This window comes from Lagenorhynchus albirostris, chromosome 5 (assembly GCF_949774975.1).
Source record: "Lagenorhynchus albirostris chromosome 5, mLagAlb1.1, whole genome shotgun sequence".
NCBI classification, from domain to species: Eukaryota; Metazoa; Chordata; class Mammalia; order Artiodactyla; family Delphinidae; genus Lagenorhynchus; species Lagenorhynchus albirostris.
Genome location: NC_083099.1, coordinates 103,067,570 through 103,093,531, shown reverse-complemented (window position 1 = coordinate 103,093,531; position 25,962 = coordinate 103,067,570). Strand labels below are relative to the sequence as shown.

At 34.9% G+C, this 25,962-nt stretch overlaps 2 protein-coding genes across 7 annotated transcripts in view; one reads left to right on the top strand and one right to left on the bottom strand.

Annotated features, from left to right (window-relative positions):
* The window catches only part of ARL13B (ADP ribosylation factor like GTPase 13B), a 75,809-nt gene that overhangs the window by 24,262 nt on the left and 25,585 nt on the right, over positions 1-25,962 (top strand). The gene's annotated exons all lie outside the window — the stretch shown is intronic.
* Positions 1,259-23,105, bottom strand: STX19 (syntaxin 19). 3 transcript variants are annotated; one of them, XM_060150740.1, is made up of 5 exons: positions 22,979-23,105; positions 22,737-22,787; positions 13,003-13,070; positions 11,564-11,762; positions 8,902-9,799 (listed from the first exon to the last, which is right to left on the bottom strand). In XM_060150740.1, exon 5 carries the CDS (start codon positions 9,784-9,786, stop codon positions 8,902-8,904), a length of 885 nt encoding a protein of 294 aa, XP_060006723.1. In that variant the 5' UTR covers positions 9,787-9,799; positions 11,564-11,762; positions 13,003-13,070; positions 22,737-22,787; positions 22,979-23,105. The 3 variants fall into 3 exon arrangements, 2 of the variants coding, with proteins under 2 accessions (XP_060006723.1, XP_060006724.1); XM_060150741.1 differs by having other exon boundaries at positions 11,564-11,747; XR_009540782.1 differs by lacking the exons at positions 8,902-9,799; positions 22,979-23,105 and adding an exon at positions 1,259-1,579 and having other exon boundaries at positions 22,737-22,788.

The window sequence follows — 25,962 nt, the reverse complement described above, 5'->3', positions numbered from 1 at the left end:
ACTTTTTGAGATGTGTGTGCTTCAGAAATATACAAAATTTACTAAAAAGTAAATATTCTCTTTTTTTTTTTTTGGCCACACTGCACGGCATGTAGGATCCTAGTTCCCCAACCAGAGATCGAACTCACGCCCCCTGCATTGGGAGCGCAGGTTCCCAAGCACTGGACTGTCAGGGAAGTCCCAAAAAGTACATATTCTTAATAAATTTAGAAGATGTAGGAAAGAATGAGGTTCAAAAAAAATGATTGACCTATCATGCAGAGCCAACCACTGCTATCATTTTGATGAGTTTCCTGTGCATATTTTTGTAAAACATGTAACGTATGCAGTGTTCATATAATACATAAAATTTTCTATCCCACTCTTTTTTCTGTTTATAAATCCATCTTGAATATCCACCCTAGTCCCATATTTGGAAGTTCTCCTGTTTACCTTTTTCTCTCTGACCTACAATTAATTTGTCTTTTTGATGTTACTATCTTAATATCGTTTGAGTCTCTTTACTCATCTCTATCCCCTTTAATGTTACCTTGTTTCAGCCTTTCTTCGCTTCTCCCTTGTGTTACTGATTACTCTCCTAACCAGTCTCCCTGGTAGCAGTCTTGCCTATTCTCTAAGCTCTCCTCTACATTGCTAGCAGGAGCCCTTTTCTTTATTTGATATTTTTCAAATTACAAAATTGGTACATGCTTTGATAAGTGAAACAATGCAAGAATAGATAAAGTACTTGAGAGCTCTGTTTTAAATCCAAATTTGATCATTTTACTTTTCCTCTGCTCAGAGTCCTTCAGGTTGCTTCCATAGCTCCACACAGATAGGAAAGTCTGTGTTTTAACTGAGCCTAGTGCATAATAGGTATGGCATTGAAAAGTCTATTGGATAGTAAGTGGGAGGGGCGTCCAGTAGAGCCCTAGTAAGCTGAGTGCTAGGGGCTAGTGGGTGTGGAGATGTAGGGAAGGCTACCTGAATTAGGAGGCTGGCTACAGTGCTCCTTGTTGCACATAGCTGCTTCCTTCCTGCCCACAGATATTTGGACCTCTTATCTGCGAAATTCTATAATGGCATCTAATTTCTTCCGATCACCACTTGTCTGTCTGAGCCTAAACTAGTTGATTTAGGACCTACAAAGCGTCTCAGAACTCACTTCAACCCCTTGATAATTTTCTCTTCCTACCCTCTAATAATGAGCAAACAGAGGACAACAACAGACCTCTGAGAAGATTCAGTCATTCAACAGAAGGAAAGAAACCTGAAGAATTATTATCTTGTCTGTAATCATGAAATTACAAATTGGTAGAGCAGGATTCATTCATGCTATGGGAAGCAGAGTAGATGACCACGATAGCAGGTCCTGGACACTCTACCTCTGCCTGACCTGATTCTGCACAGCAGTCTGACAGCATGTGTCATTGCAAATGAAGCCTCAGTCACATTTCACTTTATGTCACAGATGTGAGGGTTCTCTTGAAAGGTCAGAGTCGTAGATCACTAGGCTTCGGTGTTTTATTAGCTCGGAATTTCTGTTTGGCAGTTCTCTAGTATTTACTGCTTAATCAGCATAATATTCCAGTCAAAATCTCTGAAATAAATGGTGAAAAGGTGAAAAAACATGGGTTTAGAGAGAAGACAGAGAATCTGAAACCTGGATTCTAAAAGTTGTGTATTTGTTTATGACCCTGACAAGTCACTTTACTTCTTTGGACTCAGTGGTTAAATGACTCTTCTTTAATAAAAGTAACTGTAAAATATAGTAATTCTGGGATTGTATTCAGCTGTGTATTATAATGTGGACCTTAGTATAGTCTATGCCAAGAATCCATTTTGGTAAAGAGGTAAAAGTGATTTGTATTCCTTCTAAAGAAAGTAAAAATGGATGCCATGCAAATATTTGGTCTGTTATCATGCTGAGTTGTTTATTTACCTAGAATAGAAAGTCTTTTTTCTCTCATATCTACTGTAGGTTAACTTGAACCTCTACTCTGATTAATTAAGGTATGAATTATATTACCTACCCTCACATTCCCCCCACCACATACATACTCTTGCTTTAACCATTTATAATTTAATTATTTATTAAAATCTCTAATACTAGATAGTCTTGACAGATAAAGAAGACCTTTCCAAGAGAAAAAGTAAACAACTTTTGCAGTGGTATAAGTAGCACTGAAATCAGTAGTAATTTCAAAATTTAAGCTCAACATCCACCGTAGAAATTTTCCATTAATAGTACAAGGTACTATTTGTTGATTCCTTGTGGAAAGGGCTGAGCTAGGAGGTATTTTAAACATCTTAACCTATTGAAATTTTCAGCAGCCCAAGGTTACACCAATGTTATATAAGAAGGCACATGTTCTTTCTGCATCTCTTCTTTCTAGTACAGTCTTGAAAGTTGCCCTCAGAGCGATTGTAAATTACCCTTCATTTTTGGTGGTTGAATCTCCTAATACTTATAACTGAAATAACTCTGGAGATCCATAGGCTAAAATTTCCTCCCAGGATAATAACAATTCTACTTGTGTTAGCATACTTGAACTCTTGGAGTGATGCCACTTTCTCATTATATACTGTCTGCTTTTCTGTGGAGTTATATGACCTAACTTAACTTGTGGTCAGACCTCACAAATTAGATGCTTCACAACAAAAATGTATAGGAGTTTCACTCAGGGAAGAAAACATAATATCTCATATATGATCTGGCTAGATGTTATGAACATTTCAGTAAAAAAAAGTTTGACCTGGAGGTCTTTGCACCCGTGGGTGGCTTCCCAAGACCCTCTGAAATCACATACGCAATTCTGAGCGCATGTGTATTTTTCTTGGGAGCAGATTCTAGCTCTCATCAAATTCCTAAAGGATTTCATGGCCAAAGAGGTTAAAAAAAAAACATGGCAGTGAGTTTTTATATTAGGAGAAATAATAAGCAGGGTTTTATTATTAATAATTTTTTTTATTGATATCGGACTTTTGTCTCCACCCTCTATATGCCTATTTGACTCACCTTTCTTCTAGACAATATTACAGGAAACTGTTAGTTTGCAAGTTTCTTTGAGTCATATTCTTTCTTATAAGTGCCCAAGAGAAGTTAATTAGGTTATGGGTTATCCTAATACTGTTCTTAGAATTTGAGTCAAATGGACTTTCATGAGTCAGACCTTTCAATAAGAAATAGGAGAACCTGGGTCGTTTTTAGAATTCTGGAAACCCATAAGTATGAAAGTATGGACTACCTATGTCACTTAATCACTTGATCCTTAGTTGTAGTGGTGGGTCCCTTAATTTACTATTTTTACCATCTGAAATCCCTACTCACTTTATTTATAGGGTCCATTGGCTTAAGATTTCTTTTCTTTCAGCGCAAACTTACCAAGCTGTCATCTTCATCAACTTTATTTAGTTATACTGTTGACTCACCTCTACATTTCCTTACTGAGGGCTTCCTTTTGTCTGTAATGGCATCCAGCTTCACTAACAGCAGCTGTAGTTTACAGTAAAGCTTCTCAGCTGGTTGACTTCCTACGTAATTTATGCACAAAGAACATGTAGAGGTTCCCATCCTTTCCCTCCCCTGTCCCAGCACACTCTATTGTAAAACAAAATAACGAAGAAAAACCTGTCGACAGTGTCGTCAGATGTTATCCAGGGATCACCTGTATCAGCATCAGACCAGACCTGCTGTATTTTTTAGGGTGGGGCCAAGGATGCCTCTGGCTTTTTCACAGGTTCTCCAGATCTGTCTGCTGCACAGCAGAAATTGAGATCTACTGGTGCAGGGGAAAGCATGTGCTTTGAAGTCAGCCAGGCCTTGAGTAGGTTACTTAATCTTCCCCAGCTTCTATGTCTCCACTTGTAAATAAGGATTTTAATACTTCTCTTGTCCTGTGAATTCTAAAATAATGTATTTAAAGCATCTCATTCAGTGCTTTACTAGTTTTCTGTGCATGCGATGGTGGATATGAATAGTTACTATTGATGATATGCTGTGTCTAGGTAGAGATGAATTAGGAGAGCTAGTTTTAAAGTGGCATATGTGTATTCAAGCTACATGAAGCTTTTGATTACAGAAAATGACATGGCTTAGTGGGTAAGAATAGGAACCCAAGTGCTCAAAATAATTATTGCATACTTTCTGAACCAGTAGATTCCTAATAGAGTGCCTCCGATGCTTAAGAATTTTTTCTTTTAAGGTAGTAATTTTAAGGAAAAAATGGCTACTTTTAGTGCCTATTGTGTGTGAATAAACAAAATGTTCAGCAGCTAATTAAATATGTTTATGTTGCTTAGGTTAGGGTGCTTTTGAAATATAACAATGACAATTGTATGTGGTATATTGCTCTGCTATGAATCTTTCTGTGATTAAGTCTTGCCTTAAAAGCAGTATGTTTAGATATAACTGCTACTAGAAAATTACTATTTTCTGAACCCCTCTGGATATAATTATGCTAATGAATATTAAATAGTACTCGATATTTTCAGTTTTCATGATAAACAATTTAGGAACAATTATAAACAAGTATCAGTAAGGCACTACATTAAAGGATATAGCACAAGTTTAGAAGGGACAGAAGCAATATCTCTCAACCACCTGATTTAGCTGGGGAGTTTATCACTAGTTTTAAATTTATCTTTTTTTATAATGTTCCTTAAACATTTGAAGCTGACCTGTGGGAAACATCTTTTTCTCCAGTAATGCTTGTAACTGACACAGTAGAAAACTCTTCAATTTCTTTATATTTTATAAGTTAAAAATTATTTAATAGTGTTAGGAGACATATATATATATATATATATATATACACACATATATAGTCATAGTCCTGTTCACATAAGAATTCTCTCATTTTCCCATCACCAAATTTGCTCAGTTATCTGCTTTTATTCCTTTGTCTTCCCTCCTGTAATATGGAAGAAGTGTTTCTGCTCCTGTCCAAGATCCCACCCCTTTCTACTATTGTATTGGGTTGACCAAAAGGTTCTTTTGGTTTTTTACGTAAGATGGCTCTAGTAGCGCTTAGTTGTCTTTAACTTCATTCGAAGCAATTTTGTTAGATTGTGTGTGACAGCTGTCATATCAGGGTGCATTAAAAAAAAAACTTATAAAAATTGGTGAAATTTTATGTAGCCATTTTAATATTGAAGACGGAAGGAAAAAAGCAACATTTTCAGCGTATTATGCTTTGTTATTTCAAGAAAGGTAAAAATGCAACCGAAATGCAAAAACAGATTTGTACAGTGTATGGAGAAGGTGCTGTGACTGATCAAATGTGTCAAAAGTGGTTTGCGAAGTTTGGTGCTGGAGATTTCTTGCTGGACGATGCTCCGCTGTTGGGTAGACCAGTTGAAGTTGATAGTGATCAAATCGAGACATTAATTGAGAACAACCAACATTATACCACTCGGGAGACAGCCGACATACTCAAAATATCCAAATAAAGCGTTGAAATCATTTGTACCAGCTTGGTTATTTTAATTGCTTTGATATTTGGGTTCCACGTAAGTTAAGTAAAAAAAACTTTCTTGACCGTATTTCTGCGTGTGATTCTCTACTTAAACGTAACGGAAACGTTCCGTTTTTAAAACAAATTGTGACAGGTGATGAAAAGTGGATACTGTACAATAATGTGGAATGGAAAAGATCGTGGGGCAAGCGAAATGAACCACCACCAACCAAACCAAAGGCTGGTCTTCATCCAAAGAAGGTGATGGTTGTGTATATGGTGGAATTGGAAGGGAGTCTTCTATTATGAGCTCCTTCTGGAAAACCAAATGATTAATTCCAACAAGTGCTGCTCCCAATTAGACCAACTGAAAGCAGCACTCGACCAAAAATGTCCAGAATTAGTCAACCAAAAACGTATAATCTTCCATCTGGATAATGCAAGACCACATATTTCTTTGATGACCAGGCAAAAACTGTTAGAGCTTGGCTGGGAAGTTCTGATTCATCCGCCATATTCACCAGACATTGCACTTCGGATTTCCATTTATTTAGGTCTTACAAAATTCTTTCAATGGAAAAAATTTCAATTCCCTGGAAGACTGTAAAAGGTGCCTGGAACAATTCTTTGCCCAAAATGATAAAAAGTTTTGGGAAGATGGAATTATGAAGTTGCCTGAAACATGGCAGAAGGTAGTGGAACAAAACGGTGAATATGTTGTTCAATAAATTTCTTGGTAAAAATGGAAAATGTGTCTTCGACTTTTACTTTAAAATGGAAGGAACTTTTTTGGCCAACCCAATATATTATTCCTCCCCTTTCTTATATCGAGTTTCTCTCTCTGGATCATTCCCATCGGCAGAATGTGCTCTTGTGTTTCTTTAAGTATTGTGGAATCCTTTGGCTCTACATCTCTCTTCACATGTTGACTCCTTTTTGTAGTATTCTATTCAAAATTCTGGAAAGAATTGCCTGTAGTGGATTCTGTACTTATTTATATCACACTCTTAACTCAACATGCTCCATTTGTGCTTTCATTCCTACAATTCCTTGAAACTGCTCTTATTGGAGTCAACAAATTATCTCCATGTTGCCAAATCCATTGTCACTTTGCTGTTCTTATTTTACCTAAAATTGAGTATTTCCTCAACTTTGTTTTCCTTTTAGCACTTTTGCATTACAGCATGCTTTTCTTGATTTTCCTCCTACTTCATCGATTGTTCCTTCTTAGTCTTTTTTGTTAACTCCTCTTCTGCTTTAAGTCTAAATTTTAGAATATCCCAGGCTCTTTTATGGGCTTGCAGTTTTTTGCATCTAGATACTTTTGAGGCCTTAAATACTGTTTATTTACTCAGAGGACCCAAATCTATAGCTTTGACATCTCCCAAGAGTTCCTACTGATATAGCTAATACCTTAGAAACCTCCACTTTGACATTTTATGGTCATCTCAGGTTCTATTGGCCAAAACAGAATTTCTTGATTTCCTTCTCACCCTTAGTGTTGAAACCTTCATCTCCTGTCTTTTCCCATCTCAGTAAAAGCTATCATAATCTAATCAGTATCCTGTAGATTCTACCTCTTAAATCTATCACATTTTAGTCTAATTTTTTTTTCCATCACTACAACTTGGTATACAGTAGTTAAGAACTGGTTCTGCAATCAGATTGCCTAGGTTCAAATCCCAGTTCTCTGTGTACAGTTTCTGTGACCTGAGTCAGGTTACTTAACCTAGCTGTACTTCAGTGTTCTTGTTGGTAAAATTGTAAAATTATTAGAACAATGCTGGGACATAGCAAGGATTTTTTTTTTATTAGTCTTGAGTGTTAGTACTGCTGCTACCACCATCACCACCTCCACTTCCATCCTAGCTCAAGCCTCCATCATCTCTTAACTGGGACTATTGCATTAGCCTTCTAATTGTTTTCTATACCTATATGCTTGTCCTCTACTCACCTGCCCCAAATCCATTCTGACCCGTTCTCCATACAGTAGACAGGATGATTTTTTCCCAAATATAAATTACATAACATTACTCCCAGGCCCCAAAACAGCTTTGCCTTTATTACACTTGCTGTAAACTTCAGACTTACAGGGCTTTACATCTAGCCCCTGCTGACCGTTCTTAACCTCATCTCTTACCTCACTGCTCTTTTCCCACTGTGATACAACTGTACTGCTCATTCTTCTTTGAACAGAGTAAGTTATACCCTCCTCAGGGTCTTTGTACTATTTGTTTCATATGCCTGGAATATGTGCTTCCCTTGTCCTCATCACTCAGATCTTCACTTACATTACCTTTTAGAGAGGCCTATATTTTCCACGTAGCCAAAAGAAGCCACTCTGACAATATCTTATCATCCTTATTTTAAACTTCTGCCAAGAACTTAACATTGTCTAATATTTGTATTTGTTATATGCTTTCTCCACTAGAATGTTAGTTCCCAAACTCTATCCCCATGTGAGTTCAGACTGTGCCCCTAGCCCCTAGTCTAGTGCCTGGCTTCACAATAAAGTGATGGAGAAAATTCCAAGCATACCATTGCCTTTTATTTTTTACTATATTTGCCAACCCTCTTAATCTGTAATACAGTGTCCTGAATGGACCCAAGTTCAGGAAAACAGTGCCTTAACTTAGCTTTTTAGGCCTTAAGCTAAAAGCAGCTCCTAGTTACCAACTAGACTCTTCATTAAGTACATAGTTGGGTTTTCCTAGGATTTGTTGACCACTGAGTTAACTGACCTATCTGAACATAAAAGATTTGATGCAGGGCTTCCCTGGTGGCGCAGTGGTTGAGAGTCCGCCTGCCGATGCAGGGGACACAGGTTCGTGCTCTGGTCCGGGAATATCCCACATGCTGCGGAGCGGCTAGGCCTGTGAGCCATGGCCGCTGAGGCTGTGTGTCCGGAGCCTGTGCTTGGCAACGGGAGAGGCCACAACAGTGAGAGGCCTGCGTACCGCAAAAAAAAAAAAAAAAAAAAAAAAAAAAAAAAAAAAAAAAAATTTGATGCAGCTTCTAGTTTGATTTGGCTTTAATAGAGCACCACTTGAATTCTTGTTTTATACAATTCTTAACTACCAAAATGTTCTTAAATGAACCTAAAGCATTGTTTAAGTAGTTGTCACTTACTGACATTCATCTTGTTAAGGCATTGGAAGTTACAAAAATATGTAATAGAGCTTGATACCTGTCTAGAAACTTAAGATCATTTACCTCATTTTCAATTGTTAACCCATGAGTTTAAAGCTAACATGCTATTTTTAGTTTAATAAATGAAGACTTGTTTTATGTCACTTGCTTTAGAAATTTCTGTAACTCTAGTGGGTAAGGGCAAAAGGGGAAAATTATAACTTAATAGTGATGAAAGTATGTGAATGGCTCTATGAAATGAAGAAAAATGACACAAGACACTAAATTATGGGACATCCTTCATTCTAAAGCTGGAGAAATTTCTAAAATAGCTTCTTTATTTTGAGCCACAACATGGACAACACCAGCAACACAATACCCTGCAAGGATTTCTTTTTTTGTATTTTACAGCTAGTCCAAATTTTTCTTTAGTAGTGTTAACATACTCTTTTATGCCATTCACTATCATTTCAATATTGTTGATGCTTTCTCCCTGTTCCTCTACTAAAAGAGATATCTGAATGAAAAGGTCCCTTAAATCCTTTATTTGGTTCTCCAAATTAACAAATTCTTTGTGTCTCTGTTCCATCTCTGAGAGTTGTGCTTTAGTGATACTGATTTCTCGAAGTAAGCTTTCATTAAAAACTTCCCATTTTCCTTGATGAAGCATATCATTTACCTCTTCTTCCAGCACTTCTTTTCCAGCAACTTCAAGCTGACGGAAAATAAATGTCCTGCACTTCTCTTGCTTTGCTGCTATTGTGTCATTGTATAGAAACATAGTTTGCTGAAAATGGCGGAACATCGCAGCATGCTGAGATTTAAGTATCCTTGTGACCACTGATGATGGACCGTTTTCATCCTCTGACTTCTTAACTTCTTTTACTAAATCATCCAAACGTCTATTAATGTGTTCTGCTTGGACTTTTATCTCTTTTGTAATGCTAGACTCTCTCTTAAGTAGACTAAACCTTCTCATAGAAGCCACCAGACTTTTCTGTTGCTGCCCAAATTTTTGAACATCATCTGTCAAGTTGTTAATACTCTCCTGTAGTTTTTGTATCTCATGTAGGTGTCTCTCAGCTACAGGCTCTCTTTCATAAATAACAGCTTGCTGCAGAAACACCCCTTGTTCCTCTGCTTCTGTAGTCGACACATCCTTGTCTCTAGAGAGCTCAATTTCCTTTGTTCTTTGCTTTAGTTCTTGAAGTCGGTCTTTCATCTTCCCTGTCCTCCTAAAAGCAAAAATGATTGTGTTGAACAAAGAAAAATTTGGTATTTCCTCCCAGTAGCAGTTGGCTTTACATAGCTATGTCTATCTCTCAGGAAAAATCCTCCTAGTTTTCTGAAAAGATGACTAAAAATTAGAAAAATCAATAAGAATTTCCTCATAAAGATCACTGAAATAGAAAAAGTAATGTAAAATATTTTGTAAATCACTTCGCATAATGCAGTGCTTCTATGAGTCCCATACAGTTGAGTAAAGTAGCTGAGTAAGCAGTGGTAGAGAAATAATTGCCCCCAAATAAGTTCTCAGTGTCACGATACTGCCACAGAATAGATTTTTCTTGATTTAGGAAGCTATATCTTAGAATGGAAGATTTGACCATATCTTTTTAGGATTAAAAGGTCACATTAAAAGGAAGATTTGACCATATCTTTTTAGGATTAAAAGGTCACTCTGAATGTGTCCTTATTACTGGAGATACGGTTCCCAGTTAATTTGGTCTATGTAATGTCAAAAAAACATACTCATTTTGCTAAATGTGTGTAGTTCAGCTAAAACCAGTATAGTGACAGGGCAGATTCCATATGAGAGCTTTAAGCAATATAGGTAATGTTGAATTTATCACAAAATTTCTCAGGCTTCTGGATTGACTAACACATTATTTGACATAGCTTTGTTTTCTTATCCATTGCATATATATAGAATCATATTCTTGGTTTAATCATGCTGATGTCTCATTATTAGCATTCCTTTGCAAAGATATCCAGACTGTGTTAGAAAAAAATTTTTGTTAATTCATAATAAGTGATATTTTTACAAACATGAGAATATATAAAATCTTATTTGGGGGACACTGATAATATTGACACTTATTGTATGCTGTGTTGGTAGTTATTCATGGAATCAATTTGATGTACATAATTATATAGTGATATACATGAAGTGAATAAAAAGAAATCCTTGTTAATAAAATACTTTCTTTTCACAGCACATCTTGACTTTAGAAAGGCATTTAAAATGCTTTTCATGATATTTTTGTGGATAAGAGGAAGCTGTTAGGGAGTTACAAGTAGCTCATTGAACCACACATAGTATCAACTAGAGAAAAAGGTCTCTAATATGATGCTGTTATGCTATGGGATTCAGTTCTTGATATGTTTATGCAAATATTTTTATCAGTTATTTGGGTGTCGTAGAAGGCATGCTTATCAAACATGTTGATGGCACAACATTTGGAGAATTCTTTAGTATGTTGAAATACAGAATTGGGATTTGAAAATTAAAATAGAACAGAACACTATACTAAAATAACAAAAACATGTTTAACTGGATAGATCTAAAGTATTGCACCTAGTTGTTTAGAAAACACCTTTACATCTATAAACTGGAAGACCCTTGAGTTCATAGCAGTGCTTATAAAAATCACTGGAGATTTTAGTTAATTTTGAGCTTTTAATCAGAACTATCAGAATAGTTATTATGCTTTCATGAATAATAATGTGATGTCTAGATAGACTAAGAAAGATATTTGTTCCACTGACTCTATGCTAGTGAAAGCAAATGGGAGAGGGACTGTGTTAAGTATGAGATGAAAATCCACAAATTGGGAATTTCCAAGCTGTCATGGAAAGGATGAGATTGGAAGACCATAGTATATGGAGAGTTGTTGAAAGAAATGGAAATATTTGTTCTGAAAAAGAGAAGGTCGAGGGAATATCTACAACTGTTTTCTAAAATGTGTAGATCTGTATATATGAGGGATTAGACTTACCTGGTGTAACTCCAAAGGGCAGCGTGGGTGGAAATTACATGGAGTGAGGTTCGGTTCAGTATAAAGAAGACTTTTCACACAAGTAGAGCTGTCTGAAGATGGAATGAACTGTTTCATGAGATAAAAACCTTGCCATCACTAGAGATGTTCCAGATGTTCTTGAATGATGACCCAGTCGAGGATACTGTAGAAATGATGCCTGTATTACATAAAAAGTTAAACGAATATCCTGATAATATTCCTTTGGTTTTAAAGAACTGACATTCTGTCAAATAATTTTTGAAGCTTACTATATGCAAAGTTTTAAATGCTATAGTGTGTATTCAGTAATACCTGTCCTTGAGTAATTAATATCTGAGGGGAGATGGACAATACACAATTAAACAGATAAATGAGATAATTTTCGATCTTGATAGATCAATTAGGCAAGGCCTCTCTAAGGAGCTATTTGAGTGTAGACCTAAATGTTGAGAAGATGGAGAGCCAAGAAAGTGCATCTTGAGTATTGGAGATGGGGTGCCAGGGCAGTGAATAGGACTGGTATGTTTTAAGAACAAAATTAATGCTTATATAGATAGAAATTAATATGGGCAGTAACATTGGAGGAGTGAAGTCAGGACGGTAGGTGGGGATCAGATCACCAAGGGCCTTGTGGGTCAAAGTAAGGAATTTAGATTTTATTCTAGATGCAGTGGCGGACAGTGAAAGGATAAATAGGGTATTGACGTAAGATTTATGTTTTTAAAAGATCACTGTATAGAGAATAGTTTCCTGATAACCTCCAGGAGACATCTGGATGGAAACTAGATGGAATAAATGGGAACCATCTGGGATATATTTTGCAGGTAGAAGCAATAGGACTTATTGGTGATTTTAACCCTTCAGTAGCACTTAACCACTACTTCTTGAAATTATTTTACGTATGTCTCCTGGCTTTCCTCTTGCCTCTTTGGCTCCTCCTTCATCATTTTCTCCTCCCTGGTTTCTTCTCGTCTTTCCTACCGCTGAATACTGGAATACTTCCACACACAGTCCTCTTTTTATCCACCGTTGTTTTCCAGTCTCACAGTGTTAAATGCCGTCCGTTAGCTGATGACTCAAAGTTATATCTCAAGTCTAGACTGTTCTCATAACACTTGTCTACTCAACAGCTTCATTTGAATGTCTGTGTCTAAAATAATATCCTGATCTTCCAACTCCCAAACTGCTGCTCCATCTCAGTAAGTGGCACCTCTTCCAGTCTCTTCTTCCAGTCTTCTTCCAAGTCACCCTACCAAAAACTTGGGAGTCATTCTGGACTACGTGACTACTCTGTTTTGTGTCCCTCTCCCCCCTCCCCCCCCCACGCTTATATTCAAACTAACAGGGAATCTTGTCAATCCCTTTTTCAGGGTACATCAGGAACCACCTCCCTGGTTCAAGTCACCATCCTTTCTCACCTGGATTATTGCAGTAGTCTCCTACATGGTCTCCTTGCTTCTTCCTTTGTATCCCCGTCTCCTCTGGTCTTAACACAGAAACAAGAGTTAAAATGTAAGTCAGATCATGTCATTCCTGTGCCTAAAGCCCTCCTTTAGAGTGATCTCTCAGAGGAAAAGCCAGAGCCTACAAGGTCCAATATGACTTCTCCACCTCTCCTTTTGCCCTTCTGACCATGCCTCCTAGAACTCCCCCTCCCTCTGCCCCAATCACACTGTGCTCCTGGTTATCCCTCACACAAACCTGGCAGGATCCTGCCTTAGGGCTTTGGCACTTGCTGTCTTCTCTGTTTGGAATGCTCTTCCCCATGTAGTGCTGTCTTATTCCTCCAACTTCTTTAAATCTTACTGAGATGACACCCTCTCAGTAAGGCTGTCCTTGGTCACCCTATCTAGAACTGCAACCACCCTTCCCAGCTTTAGTTTTTTTCCTAGCACTTTTCACTATATTTTACTTATTTATCTTACTTTATTGTCTGCTCTCTTCTCCAAACACAAGCTCCATGAGGGCAAGGATCTTTATTCATTCTGGTATTCCCAGCACCTTCACCAGTCTTATTTATTCAAGTTCTGATATTGAGCTCTTTATAGTTCATATTTTCCTGAGTTCTTAATATGTGACAGGCACTGTTCTAAGTGTGTTGTATGTTCTTTTAAGAACTCTGAATTAAGTATTACCATGGTCTCCATTTTACAGATGATGACATTAAGACCTGATCTTAAGTAACTTAACCAAGATATCAGCTCGTGGTAGAGTTCTGATTCAAATTCAGGCAGTCTAGTTTGAAGGACTCACTCTTTAATGTGCTATAAAGCCTTCTTCAATGGTATCAGATGCTCTATAGAGACCAGTTCAGATAAGTTCTGAGAAGAGGCAATTAGGTAAGTGAAGTGGCTGGGAAAGAAGCCAGATCACAAGGGATACTAAGACCTTGAAATCTGTTTTTGATGGAAAAAGTCTTTTATAGATATTAACAGTTTACTCAGAGACATTTGCTATGTACCTGTGTTGCTGAGCATTTTAAGTACTGGTTGGAAACATTTAACAGCAAGTTTTTGTTGCCTGTAATGCACTTACAGTTTTCTGCTGTTTATTTTAAATTATCTAAATATGTAATTCAAATAGCTTGCAGTCTTTTATTTTACCACTGATTTGCTATATTAAAAGTAAAAAGCTTCAGTCTGTACAATTTATGCAAATAAGAGACTTCTAAGTAGTGGAAGGATTTCATTCCCTCTGTCTCCCCACCTTTCCATTGTCTGTATTCTACCTTACTTGCAAAGAATAATTTCTTTACCTTAGGAACAAAACTAACCAGATCCAGTGGTTTACTAAGATCTGTGGGAAAAAATAATAAGCTATAATATTAAACCTGGAAAATTTGTGAAAAGAAGATTAGTCAAGGAGGACTATGAGAAGGTGGCAGTATAGATTGCAAACTTTGGGTGTTAGGAAATTAGATCAATATAAAACACTAATATATTGATCCATGTGTTAGGCATACCTTCTAGGAAAGTATTGATGTTTACTGGCCTTTGTCCTTACAAGTAGGAAATAAGCAAACTAGAGAAAATATAATACCATGTGAGCATACTATTTTTTTTAATAAACTTATTTATTAATTTTTATTTTTGGCTGTGTTGGGTCTTCGTTGCTGCACGCGGGTTTTCTCTAGTTGCGGCGAGCGGGGGCTACTCTTTGTTGCGGTGCACGGGCTTCTCTTTGCGGTGGCTTCTCTTGTTGCGGAGCGCAGGCTCTAGGGCACAGGCTCAGTAGTTGTGGCACGCGGGCTTAGTTGCTCTGCGGCATGTGGGATCTTTCTGGACCAGGGCTCGAACCTGTGTCCCCTGGATTGGCAGGCGGATTCTTAACCACTGTGCCACCAGGGAAGTCTTAGCGTACTATTTGTTTAAGTCCTTTATTAAAGTGAAAACAAAGTGATTTTAATTGAGAAAGATTTCAGTACTAGAGCAACCAATTAAACGTGCAGAAAGTTTGATATCATTTTTTATATTTTTCCCACCTTTTAAATTATAATAAACAGATTAATTTATATGTATATATTAATTTCATATAATTAAGTTATTTATAATTAATTAGTTAATTGTAATTAACCTAATATAATCCTTAATATAAAAATTCAGATTTTAAGAGATAAATTATAAAGATTTTTAGCTTTATAAACTAATTTAGGTTGGGATTTCTTGTGAGTATTAAATATTCAGTTTATGAAAAATTCCGCTTGGTCCCATTTTTATCAGTCAGAATATGCTTGGTTATGTCACAGTAATGTCCAGTCACCAAATCTTGATGGATTACAACCACAGAGATGTATTTTTCATTCACATTTCATGTCCATGTTGGGTTAGCAGGGGCTACTGGTTCCCATCTTGGTTTCTCAGAGACCTAAGCTCCACCTTTCTGAATGTGGTAGGCTGGTAGGGCAGTTGGAAGTACTGGAGAGTCTCTCATAGACGTTAAAATGCTGTAGCCTGAAATGATGCATGTCACTTTCCTTTGCAACTCCTCGACCAACTGAAAGAGGATGGTAGTGATATGTAGTCCTCACCTGTTCTCCAAAGGAGAGGTGAACCTGGTTTCTTCCACATCTATTGAATATTATAATTTGATTCCAAAAATAATCCTTAGAGGTTAACTAATCAATTTCTCATTTTTCTTAAGGGGAAATTGAAAATCAGAAAAGTTAAGTGTTTTACCCAGAGCTTGCTAGTAGTAGTACTGGTATAATAATGCAAACTTCCTGTCTGCTAGACCAGTGCTTTTTTCATTATAAGATGTATAATATAAATTTCCTAGAATGTATATGTTATGTAAAGCTGGGATCATCTATATGCTCTTTTGTATTCAGTATTTTATAAATATTTGATGATTATGCTAGAACAGATTTTTAAAAACACCTACAAACATTGGGAAGTGATTGTAGAAACTTTTTTTTCATGTGATAACCTTGAGAAAGCAGAATTACCACCCATGATTTATTATATGCCTCTGATAAAGACTAATCTTTCTAGTATAGAGGGCGGTAATTACTAAAGTCAGTTAGCCTAATGATTTATCTTGAATAGCTCCATACTGTTCTTTGTTTGGTTTAGTGTTTATCACTTCCTTATCTGTATGCTCCCTCTGGTATTACCATATTGATGCTGAAAATAAATTCCTCCAAAAGTGTTTAAAACAGATGTCATGTTGCTTTTGCTATAGCCATAAGTTTTTTCTTTTCTTTCCTTCCTTCCTTCCTTCCTTCCTTCCTTCCCTCCTCCCCCCCTACATGATTTGAACAAAGCCTTTTCTTTTAAAAATGTTTTTAATGTGATTATTTTCATCATTAATACAGATACACAGTTTAAGAAGCCAGACCACTTCAAGGCTTATGAAGATATACAGCTGACCCCTGCCTGCCCCACCACATTCTATTTCCAGTTCCTCATTCCCAAAGCAGTCATTTTCAACTCCTTAGCTATATGTTGCTTTTAAACTCCCTATTTCTTGATAATTTGCTTATGTAGATGTTTACAGTTTTTTCAGTTTTAAATAATCTTTGCTATGAAAGATATGAATTTAACTTTTTTTTTTTTTGGCCGCACCACACAGCTTGCAGGACAGTTCCCTGACCAGGGGTTGAACCTCCGCCTTGGCAGTGAAAGTGCGGAGTCCTAACCACAGGACCACCAGGGAATTCTTGGATTTAACTTTCTCTTACACCCCCATTCTTCCCTCAAATTTTTCCTCTCAATGTAATTATATCACAGTTTTTGTTATAGTCAATATTATGTGTTTACGTTATTAGGACTACCCAAATACTATATTTACCAGAATCACATATTATATATACCAGAATCACACCAGAATCATATTATATATACCAGCATCACTAGGGTTATATTTCCTTTCTCAGAATAATTTTTTTCACTGTATCTAGGCTTTTTCAGTGGATAGAGCTAGGAGATGTATATTTTTATTTTAAGAAAGCTTTTCACTGAAGTATTTACGCATATACAGAAAGTGCCCAAAACATAAATGTATAATTTGATGATTTTTCACAAAGCGAACGGACCCATGTAACCACTACACAGATCAAGAACCTTGTAACTTTAAAATTTTTCTTGAAATTATTAATTACCTAAGTTTTTCAGTTGCCTCATTTTGTACATGTGCATCACTAATTCATTCTAAAACTCTTCATTTGAACTGAAAATATTCTCTTAATGTATATATAGCAGGTATTCTTTTCTGTTTCATTTTATTATCTTTTGTGGCTTCTTTCTTGGAACCCTGATTACCACACAGCTGTTGTCTTGACCTGATTACCACACAGCTGTTGTGTTGGAATTTTTCTCTCCTTCTATGTATTTTCTCCTCGTTCCTTGTTCCTCATCTCTATTTTTGGTTTATCCCCTTGATTTGAGGGCATACCATAGCTTCCTTTTAAAACATAGGTGTGGTGATAACTTGCATTTCTGAAAATGTTTTTATTCTGTCCTTACACCTGAATGATATATTTGCTGCAGATGTAATTCTTACTTGGAAATTGTGTTCCCTTAGAATTTTGAAACTTTTGCTGTGTTTTCTTTTAAGTTTCTTTGTTACCCTTGAGAAATCTGCCATCTGATTCCTGATATTTTGTATAAGATGTGGGGTTTTTTGGTTGTTTGTTTTTAATTTCCTTCCATGAAATTCTTTGCCTTTTCTCTTTATTCCTCATGTTTTGAAATTTTGCAATAACATGACCTAGGAACGTCTTTTTGCATGTATTTGCTAGATGTTTAGTGGCTCTTTCCAATTTGGAAATTCATGTACTTATGGTTTCTTTTGGAGGGGATCCTAACTTTTAAAAGAACTTCATCTTCTCCACTTGCTTTGTATTGTTTTCTTTGAAATTGCCCTTATATGGATGTTGACTTTATTAACTATTTCTCTAATTTTCTTAGTATCTGAAAAGTAGAGTGACTTGCCTGAGGTCACACAACTAAAAAGTAGCAGAGCCTACATTCAGATGTACATCTACTTGCCTGCAGATCTGTTATTTTTCTTTATTTCATAGTGAATAGATATAGATTATCCTAGTGAAACATGCTACAAATGAAGTTGATCTGTATCAAATATTGTATTATGTTGTTAATATAAATGCTATGTTTAAAAGAAAAAAGTTCTTCCAGCAGGTCATATAGCATATTAGATCTAAAATAATTATGTTAGCAGCTGTATTAGGATTTTTCATACAATCAGACCAAATTAAGCACGTTACAATTTAGAAAAAGAAAAAGTATTAGTTCAGGGACTTCCCTGGCGCTTCCATTGCAGGAGGCATGGGTTCAATCCCTGGTCAGGGAACTAAGATCCCGCTGGCTGTGTGGCGCCCCCCCCCAAAAAAAAAAAGAAAAATGACTGATTCTGATCCCACACACCTCTGTCACGGAAAATCTAAAAAAATTTGAGTCCTATCCTTGGCACCATGTAGAGATAGGGATTCTTGTATTTTCTTCTGCTGTACCTCATAGTCATAGAATGAGATAAGACAAGAAGTGAGGTACACTGCATTCCTATTTATGTACACAGGTTTCTGTTTCCTATTCATATACTAACCTGTTACTATGAATTCTTACAACTATAATGTATATAGCAGATATGATGTTGGTTGTACTATTTTTTTTAATTGACTTGTGTTCCTCATAATATGGGAAAAGAAAAGAGTGATAGTATTGGAGGCCTAGCTGAGAAATGAGGGAGGTATCAAAACCAAACAGATTTTGATTTTTTTACTCATGAGATTTAAGTCTTATCTAATGCTAAGTAGCCTGACAATTTTTAAATTTCACAGTTCTCAAGAACTACAGTGTCTCTTACTTTCTCTTTGGTTGCCTGGCTTGGAAGAAATCCCAAAACAACCCTCTCTAATATACTTATGGCTAGTTAGGTCTTTCTTTTTTTCATTTTAATTACACATAAATGAACAATGTCATCAAAAGCCTTTTTCTGAAGCATCATAGTTTAACATTTTTTAAAGAAATAGAATATTTCAAAATTGATATTGTAGCACAGTATACTTTTGCAAAGTGCTTTTGAGAAGGTAAATTTTACTGTCACTGATTTTGGAAATGAAGATATTTGACTCTCCCTTATAAGGGTGGTCTTATCCTGGATTTCTGTGTTCTTGGGATAACAGTTTCCTGAAGGAATACCACACTTTCATATTTGAATAAAAGATACTTTAAAGAACTCTTTAAAATATATTGATATGTATTTTATATTCATTAATCTTAATAAATTTAGTAGCAAAAAGAAAGTAAATATTCTGAATCTTTTTTTTCTATAGATCTCTATATGTTAACTGATATTAAAGGAAAAAGTCAGATTTCCTTTCAGTGCTGTATATCATAGCATGCATATTATAGTTAATGATGTTTATATAAAATCAGCTGTAAAGTTTATACTGTGTTCATCTTGGTGTATGTCTTCATTTATTTCTTTTGAACATTTAAAATATATTTATGTTCAAGATCCTTTTACATTATTAGGTTATTTCTGGTTTCTTAGAAATAATTCCTTTTGTTTATTGTGGCCACCAATTGTTTTTCTTGGTGATGGGCAAGTATATTTAGTAAACTTTGTCAGCAGATTACCTTCAGTGGGGAATTATATTATACAAGAATGTCCTGAGTGCCCTGCATTATGGATACATTCTTAACCGCATTTTTGTGGTTGTCACTACTAGGGCCCCATGGAGTTTGCCCATCATAGCCCAGGTAGTATAAATACAGTTTCCCTCTATATCTCTGGGGAATTGGTTCCAGGACCCCCACAGAGACCAAAATCCACGAATGCTTAGGTCTCATATAAAATGGTGCAGTATTTGCATATAACTTATGTACATCCTCCTGTATATTTTTACATACTTTAAAAGTATACTTTAAATCATCTCTAGATTACATATAATACCTAATACAATGTACATGGTATATAAATGGTTGTAAATAAAATGTAAATGCTATCTAAATAGGGGCTGGTACGTAGAAATTTCAAGTTTTGCTTTTTGGAACTTTCTGGGTTTTTTCCTGAGTATTTTCCATCTAAGGTTGGTTGAATCAGTGCATGTGGAACCTGCAGGTACAGAGGGCTGACTGTATGGGCCTGATCTTTCTCTAGTGATTTCTATAGCCCAGGTAGTATAAATAAGGGCCTGATTTTTCTGTAGTGATTTTGTAGCCTGAGTGAATCCCTCACTCCCTGCTGTACTCCTGGACAAGCCAACAGAGATTTTCCTGTGTCTGTATACAGGCTGTTCTTTTTCTGGTCCACTATTTCATATAGTAAACTCAGTTTTAGTTCCCTATTATGAACAAACTCTAAACCCGAGCCTCTAAGATAAAAGTGTTTTCTTCTTGTAGCCCATGGAGTTAGCTTTAATTCCTACTCTCCACCTTGGCTATGAATGTGTTCCCTCTTCATTTCTGGCACCTGGACATTTCCCTTTCTTACTTCACATGTAATGATGTAGTTTAGAAATTTGTCTTTTTTTTCCCCCCTTAAGATTATATCAAACACTTCTCTACGTTTCTAGCAAGAGGAGGAGTTTCTGTATCTGTGCATCTTCACTGAAAGTCATAGGTGATTATCTTTACAGAGTTAACATAATTCAGAATGTTCCCTAAATCCTTATATTCATCTGTGCAGAAACTGACCTAATGTAGGTATTCAGGTGCATGCTATACATAAATTGCATTTTCCAGTAGTTACATACGCACAGCTACATGTATAACTATTTCCAATTTAACTGTTTAATCTTATATCTTCATAAATTATAAGCAAAGTGACATATCTAAGCATATTAAAATTTAAAAGTTGGAAGAGACAGAGTTCAAGAAGGCATAAAATATTAAGTGCATAGTTGTGAAATCATTTAATTGCTTAGGCAAGTGAAATTGATGATACTACCATTTTATGCAATCTTTTCTCTACCTTAAATTTATTTTCTTAATATCCGAAGAGTTCTATCCAAATGTGAGCCATCTTTCAGCATGTTTAACTTACTGCTTTGCTGTACAGTTTTGAATTCTACTGTTAATAACTGTATCTTTGAGCTTAAATGTGATATTTGCAAAAAGAAAGTTAGGACACTAATTTACAAATATAGTAATCAAGTTTGACAATTTGTTTTTGGAAAACAAAAGTAAACTTGTATGACTCAAATAAAAGTTTCTCCACTCTATTATAGACAGGGAACATTTCCAGGAACAGAAATATGAATAAAAATTATCTAGTGCTTTAAGAACTATGTCCTGGGATAGATACTTTATAAATTTATAGATTTTTTAAACTAAGACATTTCTTTTTATAGTTACTATAATGATTAAATATTTTAAGAAATGTAACCAGTTTTTATTTAACGTAAACTAGAATATTCTTTTGCTTTGTGTGTGAAGACATGTTGCAACATTTCCCTAGTTCAAGGTGAAAGCAGCTGTTACTGGAATATTCACCTCTTTGGCTACTTAAATGAAGAAAACAAACTCAAAAAAAAATTATTACAAATTGTGTAAATTCTATCTAAGTTTAAATTATCAGACAGTTTTTTGTAATGCAGCCTTTCACTGCTTTTTAAATTCTATTTTTTGTTTAGTGTAAATAAGTTAATTGTTAAATTAACTCATTTAATGTAACAAGACCATTTTTGTTTAAATATTAAGACTCATAATTTTGAACTCTCACTTATCTGATTAAAGTAAGCTGTACTTATGTAAAATTATTTTTATATTAAATTTAAAACTACATAGCCACAAATATAATGTGTTCTAGGTATTACATAGCCAACTTTCAAGTTTACCCTTAAAACATTTATTAATAATAATTATTATTTTGATTTGAAATGGGTTATATATTAAAATCTAACATAACAATTGTAAAATAACTTTGAAGAAATATCAAAAAATAAAACATGTTTTGGTTAAGCCTCTATACACTGTTTAATTTTGAAAGTATCAGACCTACCTATGTATGTTGCATTTAAATGATGTTGACTTAAATTTTTTAAATTATCAAATCAAATATAATATTGATATTAAATTTTATAATTTAAGTACTTTCAGTACACTAGCTGAAACATTTCAAAATTGAGTACTTTAAAAAAAATTGACGACTTTGGTATTTTACAGTAGTCCTTTTACAGCAAGATTATTTTTTAATTTCCTCAAGTTAATTTTAAAGATTCTGGGAAACTACAATGAAGAAATTAAGGCCTTGTAGAGAATTATCTTAAATTTTTAAACATTATACATATGTGTCATATTGGGCATTAACTTCTTTTCGAATTAAATGGAAAAGTGTTCTCTAAAGCAAGCATTTTATGAGTAATTTATATAGTCTGTTTATAGAAGAATTTTAAGTTTGTTTTTATAGGGTCTGACTTTCTAGTGTTTCCAAAATGAAAAGATATTTTTTTAAAAGACATAAAATAAAAAGTTGATTTTGTTTATGGTGGTCTATTTCTAGGAACTCTAAACCCAAATCTCATTCAGCATATCAGTAGCATATATGAGCACATCAGCTGCCTGTAGCCTGGTCCAAATCTGAGCAAAACAGGTAACTTTAATTATCTGTTGGGCTCTTTTTAAATGTCACAGATTTCAGTCTCTGGATGTCTCATATTAAAAAGTACAAAAAAGAATGGTATGTTTACCTTTGTCTTGTTCCTTTTGTTGCTTTTCCACCTGCGCAGTTGGAGTCCTGCCTGTGAGAGAAAAACTGAGTACCATCTGTAATGTTTTATTCAAATTTTATTTGTCTCTGTCTTATAGTTCACAGAATAATTTCTGTATGGTTTTCATTTAGTTAACTTAATTGAAAGCCACATAATGAAGTCAAATAAGTTAAAGTTATCGTTTTGTTGTTAATATCAAATGAGAAGAACAAATTTCTTACCTCACCCCTGGAGAATCCAGTTCTGCCTGTTAGCTGCGTTTTCTTTAGATTAAAGTAAGATTGTTTTCAGTGGAGCTAGTTGGTAACAGGAAGTCCTTGTTAAACTGCCTAGATATACTTGGCACAGACTCTGTAGTTCCAGTCCTATATTACATGTAAAGTACATTACTCACAAAAGAGGGGGTTCGTAATTAAGCAAAGATTACTTTGTTTTCCTTAGGTATGAAAACTTGCTAAGTGTATGGAATTTGGAATAAATAGGAATAGAAAGAACCTTGGGTAAAGGCTTTTTGTTCAGTTGACTTTAAAATGATTTAATTCCATCTTATTTTAGGGAATTCCAAGAACTTAACTCAGAAAATTACCAAATTTCAGAACTACAACAGCCAGAAAAGAGTTCATGTCTTTAAACCTGCCACCTTACCTTTCTTTTTAGTATGCCTGCTATTTTTAAGTTTCTTTCATAGTTTTCCATATCAAAAACTAAAATTGTACAGCACTATATGTTATGCTATTTATTATATCAATATAACAATTCAAAATTAATTTTTACCAGAGTGAAATATTTGTAGGAAAAATCAGAAATAAAATTTCTCTCACACAACTAAATTTTCTTACATTCCCTTTTTCTCTGCCTGAGTTGTTATGATTTGAGGGTGAGAGGAGGGACATTGCTATAATATCTATCAAAATAACATCTGTATTTATTCTTTGGTTTAGTAGTCCTACTTCCTGGAGTCTGTTCCCAAAATAAGAAATAACATCTTCACACACTTTATTCCTCACAGCCCTCTTTGTAAAATCAAGACATTGGGAACAACCCATGATGAAACATCTATATAATGAACATTTTGTTCATTAATAAAGAGTATAGTAATAAATACGATTTCTTTATACTACTTCAGAGTAATTTTAGGATTTACTGTTTTTAAAAAAAGCATGGTGATGCACAAAAGTGCATCTAACTTTCGAGAAAGAACAGGAGGGTAGAGATACACGCACATAAACACCCCGTAGCCAGCCAATAGCAGTGCATATCCATAGTGCCCAAATTGTGGTCTTTAAAATACTATTTCCCCCATGTACATGTTTATATTATTAAAAAAAAACGAAATCAGTGGGAGGATGAATTAAAAACTAATGAAACCGCTTATACTGTTGGTGGATGTGAATTGGTGCAGCCACTATGGAGAACAGTATGGAGGTTCCTCAAAAAACTAAAAATAGAGTTACCATATGGTCCAGCAATCCCACTTCTGGGCGTATATCCAGAAAAGACCAAAAACTCTAATTCAAAAAGATATATGCACCCCCAGTGTTCATAGCAGTACTATTTACAATAGCCATGACATGGAAGCAACCTAAATGTCCATCGACAGATAAATGGATAAAAAGATGTGGTATGTGTGTATATATATATATATATATATATATATGTATATGTATATATAAAAATAAATAATGGAATGCTATTAGGCCATAAAAAATGAAATAATGCCATTTACAGCAACATGGGTGGACCATGGACCTACAGATCATCATACTAAGTGAAGTAAGAGAAAGACAAATATGTGATATCACTTATATGTGGAATATAAAAAAAAATATAAATGAACTTATTTACAAAGCAGAAATAGACTCACAGACATAGAAAACAAACTTATGGTTGCCAAGGGGAAGGAGGGGAGGGATAAATTGGGAATTTGGGATTAATAGATACATACTACTATATATAAAATAGATAAAAAAACAAGGACCTGTATAGCACAGGGGAGTGTATTCAATATCTTGTAATAAACTATAATGGAAAAGAATCTGAAAAAGTATATATATGTACACATATATGTATAACTGAATCACTGCTGTACACCTGAAGCATTGTAAATCACTTACAATTAAAAATAGTATAATAATCAATAAAGAAAAAAAAACTAATGAAAATGGTTACCTATAGGAGACTAGGAAGAATAGTGGAAAAGAGAGAGAGAGGGAAAATATTTTTTTCTGATTTCATTTTGTTTTTATAGTTTGAATTTGGAACCATATAAGTGTTTTAAAAATTAAATCTTAACATAAAGAATAAAACTATCTTTAAAAAACAAAAGGAACCTGAAACAAATGAACCTAGTTATGTATCTAGATGGTGGCATAACCGCACAAAGAAGGATTACTTCAAATAATTTTAGAATCAGTATTTTGACTGCATCTCTTGTGGGATATATCTTATAGACAAGAATAACCACAAAGGGATCTTAATGTGCATTAGGTAGTGTTATTTTTAGTAATAATGTTGGTATTATTATGTTGAAACTCATAGGAGAGAGCAAATAGTTAATGATGGCGTTATTAGGAACTGTAGTTTTCAGCATAAGGAAAAAGAGATACAAATTAAAAAGCTAAGTAAAAACTTGGTAATATTTGATTTAAAATGGAAAAATCAGTATGACCTCATGACTTAATTTTTTCTTTCTTAAAAACTATATTTTTCCTAGCTTTGTCCACTGAAATGGTCTAGGAGCAATGGCAAGTCAATAACGATAAATGTCCAGAAGTGCCCAGATTGTGGTCTTTAAAATACCAGTTCATACTAAAAGGAACCAGGGCTCTTTAGGGAATTGGATGAGTTCAGGTCTGGACCATTGTTTCTTACAAAAAAGCAAAGAAGCTATCAAAGACTCTTGGAGTTGTACCAAAAGAAAACAGGAGCCAACACAAAAGGGACTCCCACTAACCAAAAATGGGTAACTTTGAGCCTCAAAAAGAACAGTAACTATAATAAGTTGAAACGTCTAATATATTTTAAAAATCCATGAGTCCATAATGATATCTCCCACAAACCAAAGAAAGCAACTTGATCACCTTTGGAGGTTAATAGGACATCAGTTCATTATTATGAAAATTAGGAAATGAAGGCAAAGGATCAAATATTTATCTTGACTTTTCTCTGAATTGTACTTGAGTCACCAAGTAGTTAATGAAAACTT

Excerpts from the sequence above, each read along its gene's own strand:
- STX19 (XM_060150740.1), bottom strand. The coding sequence starts at position 9,786 with ATGAAAGACCGACTTCAAGAACTAAAGCAAAGAACAAAGGAAATTGAG.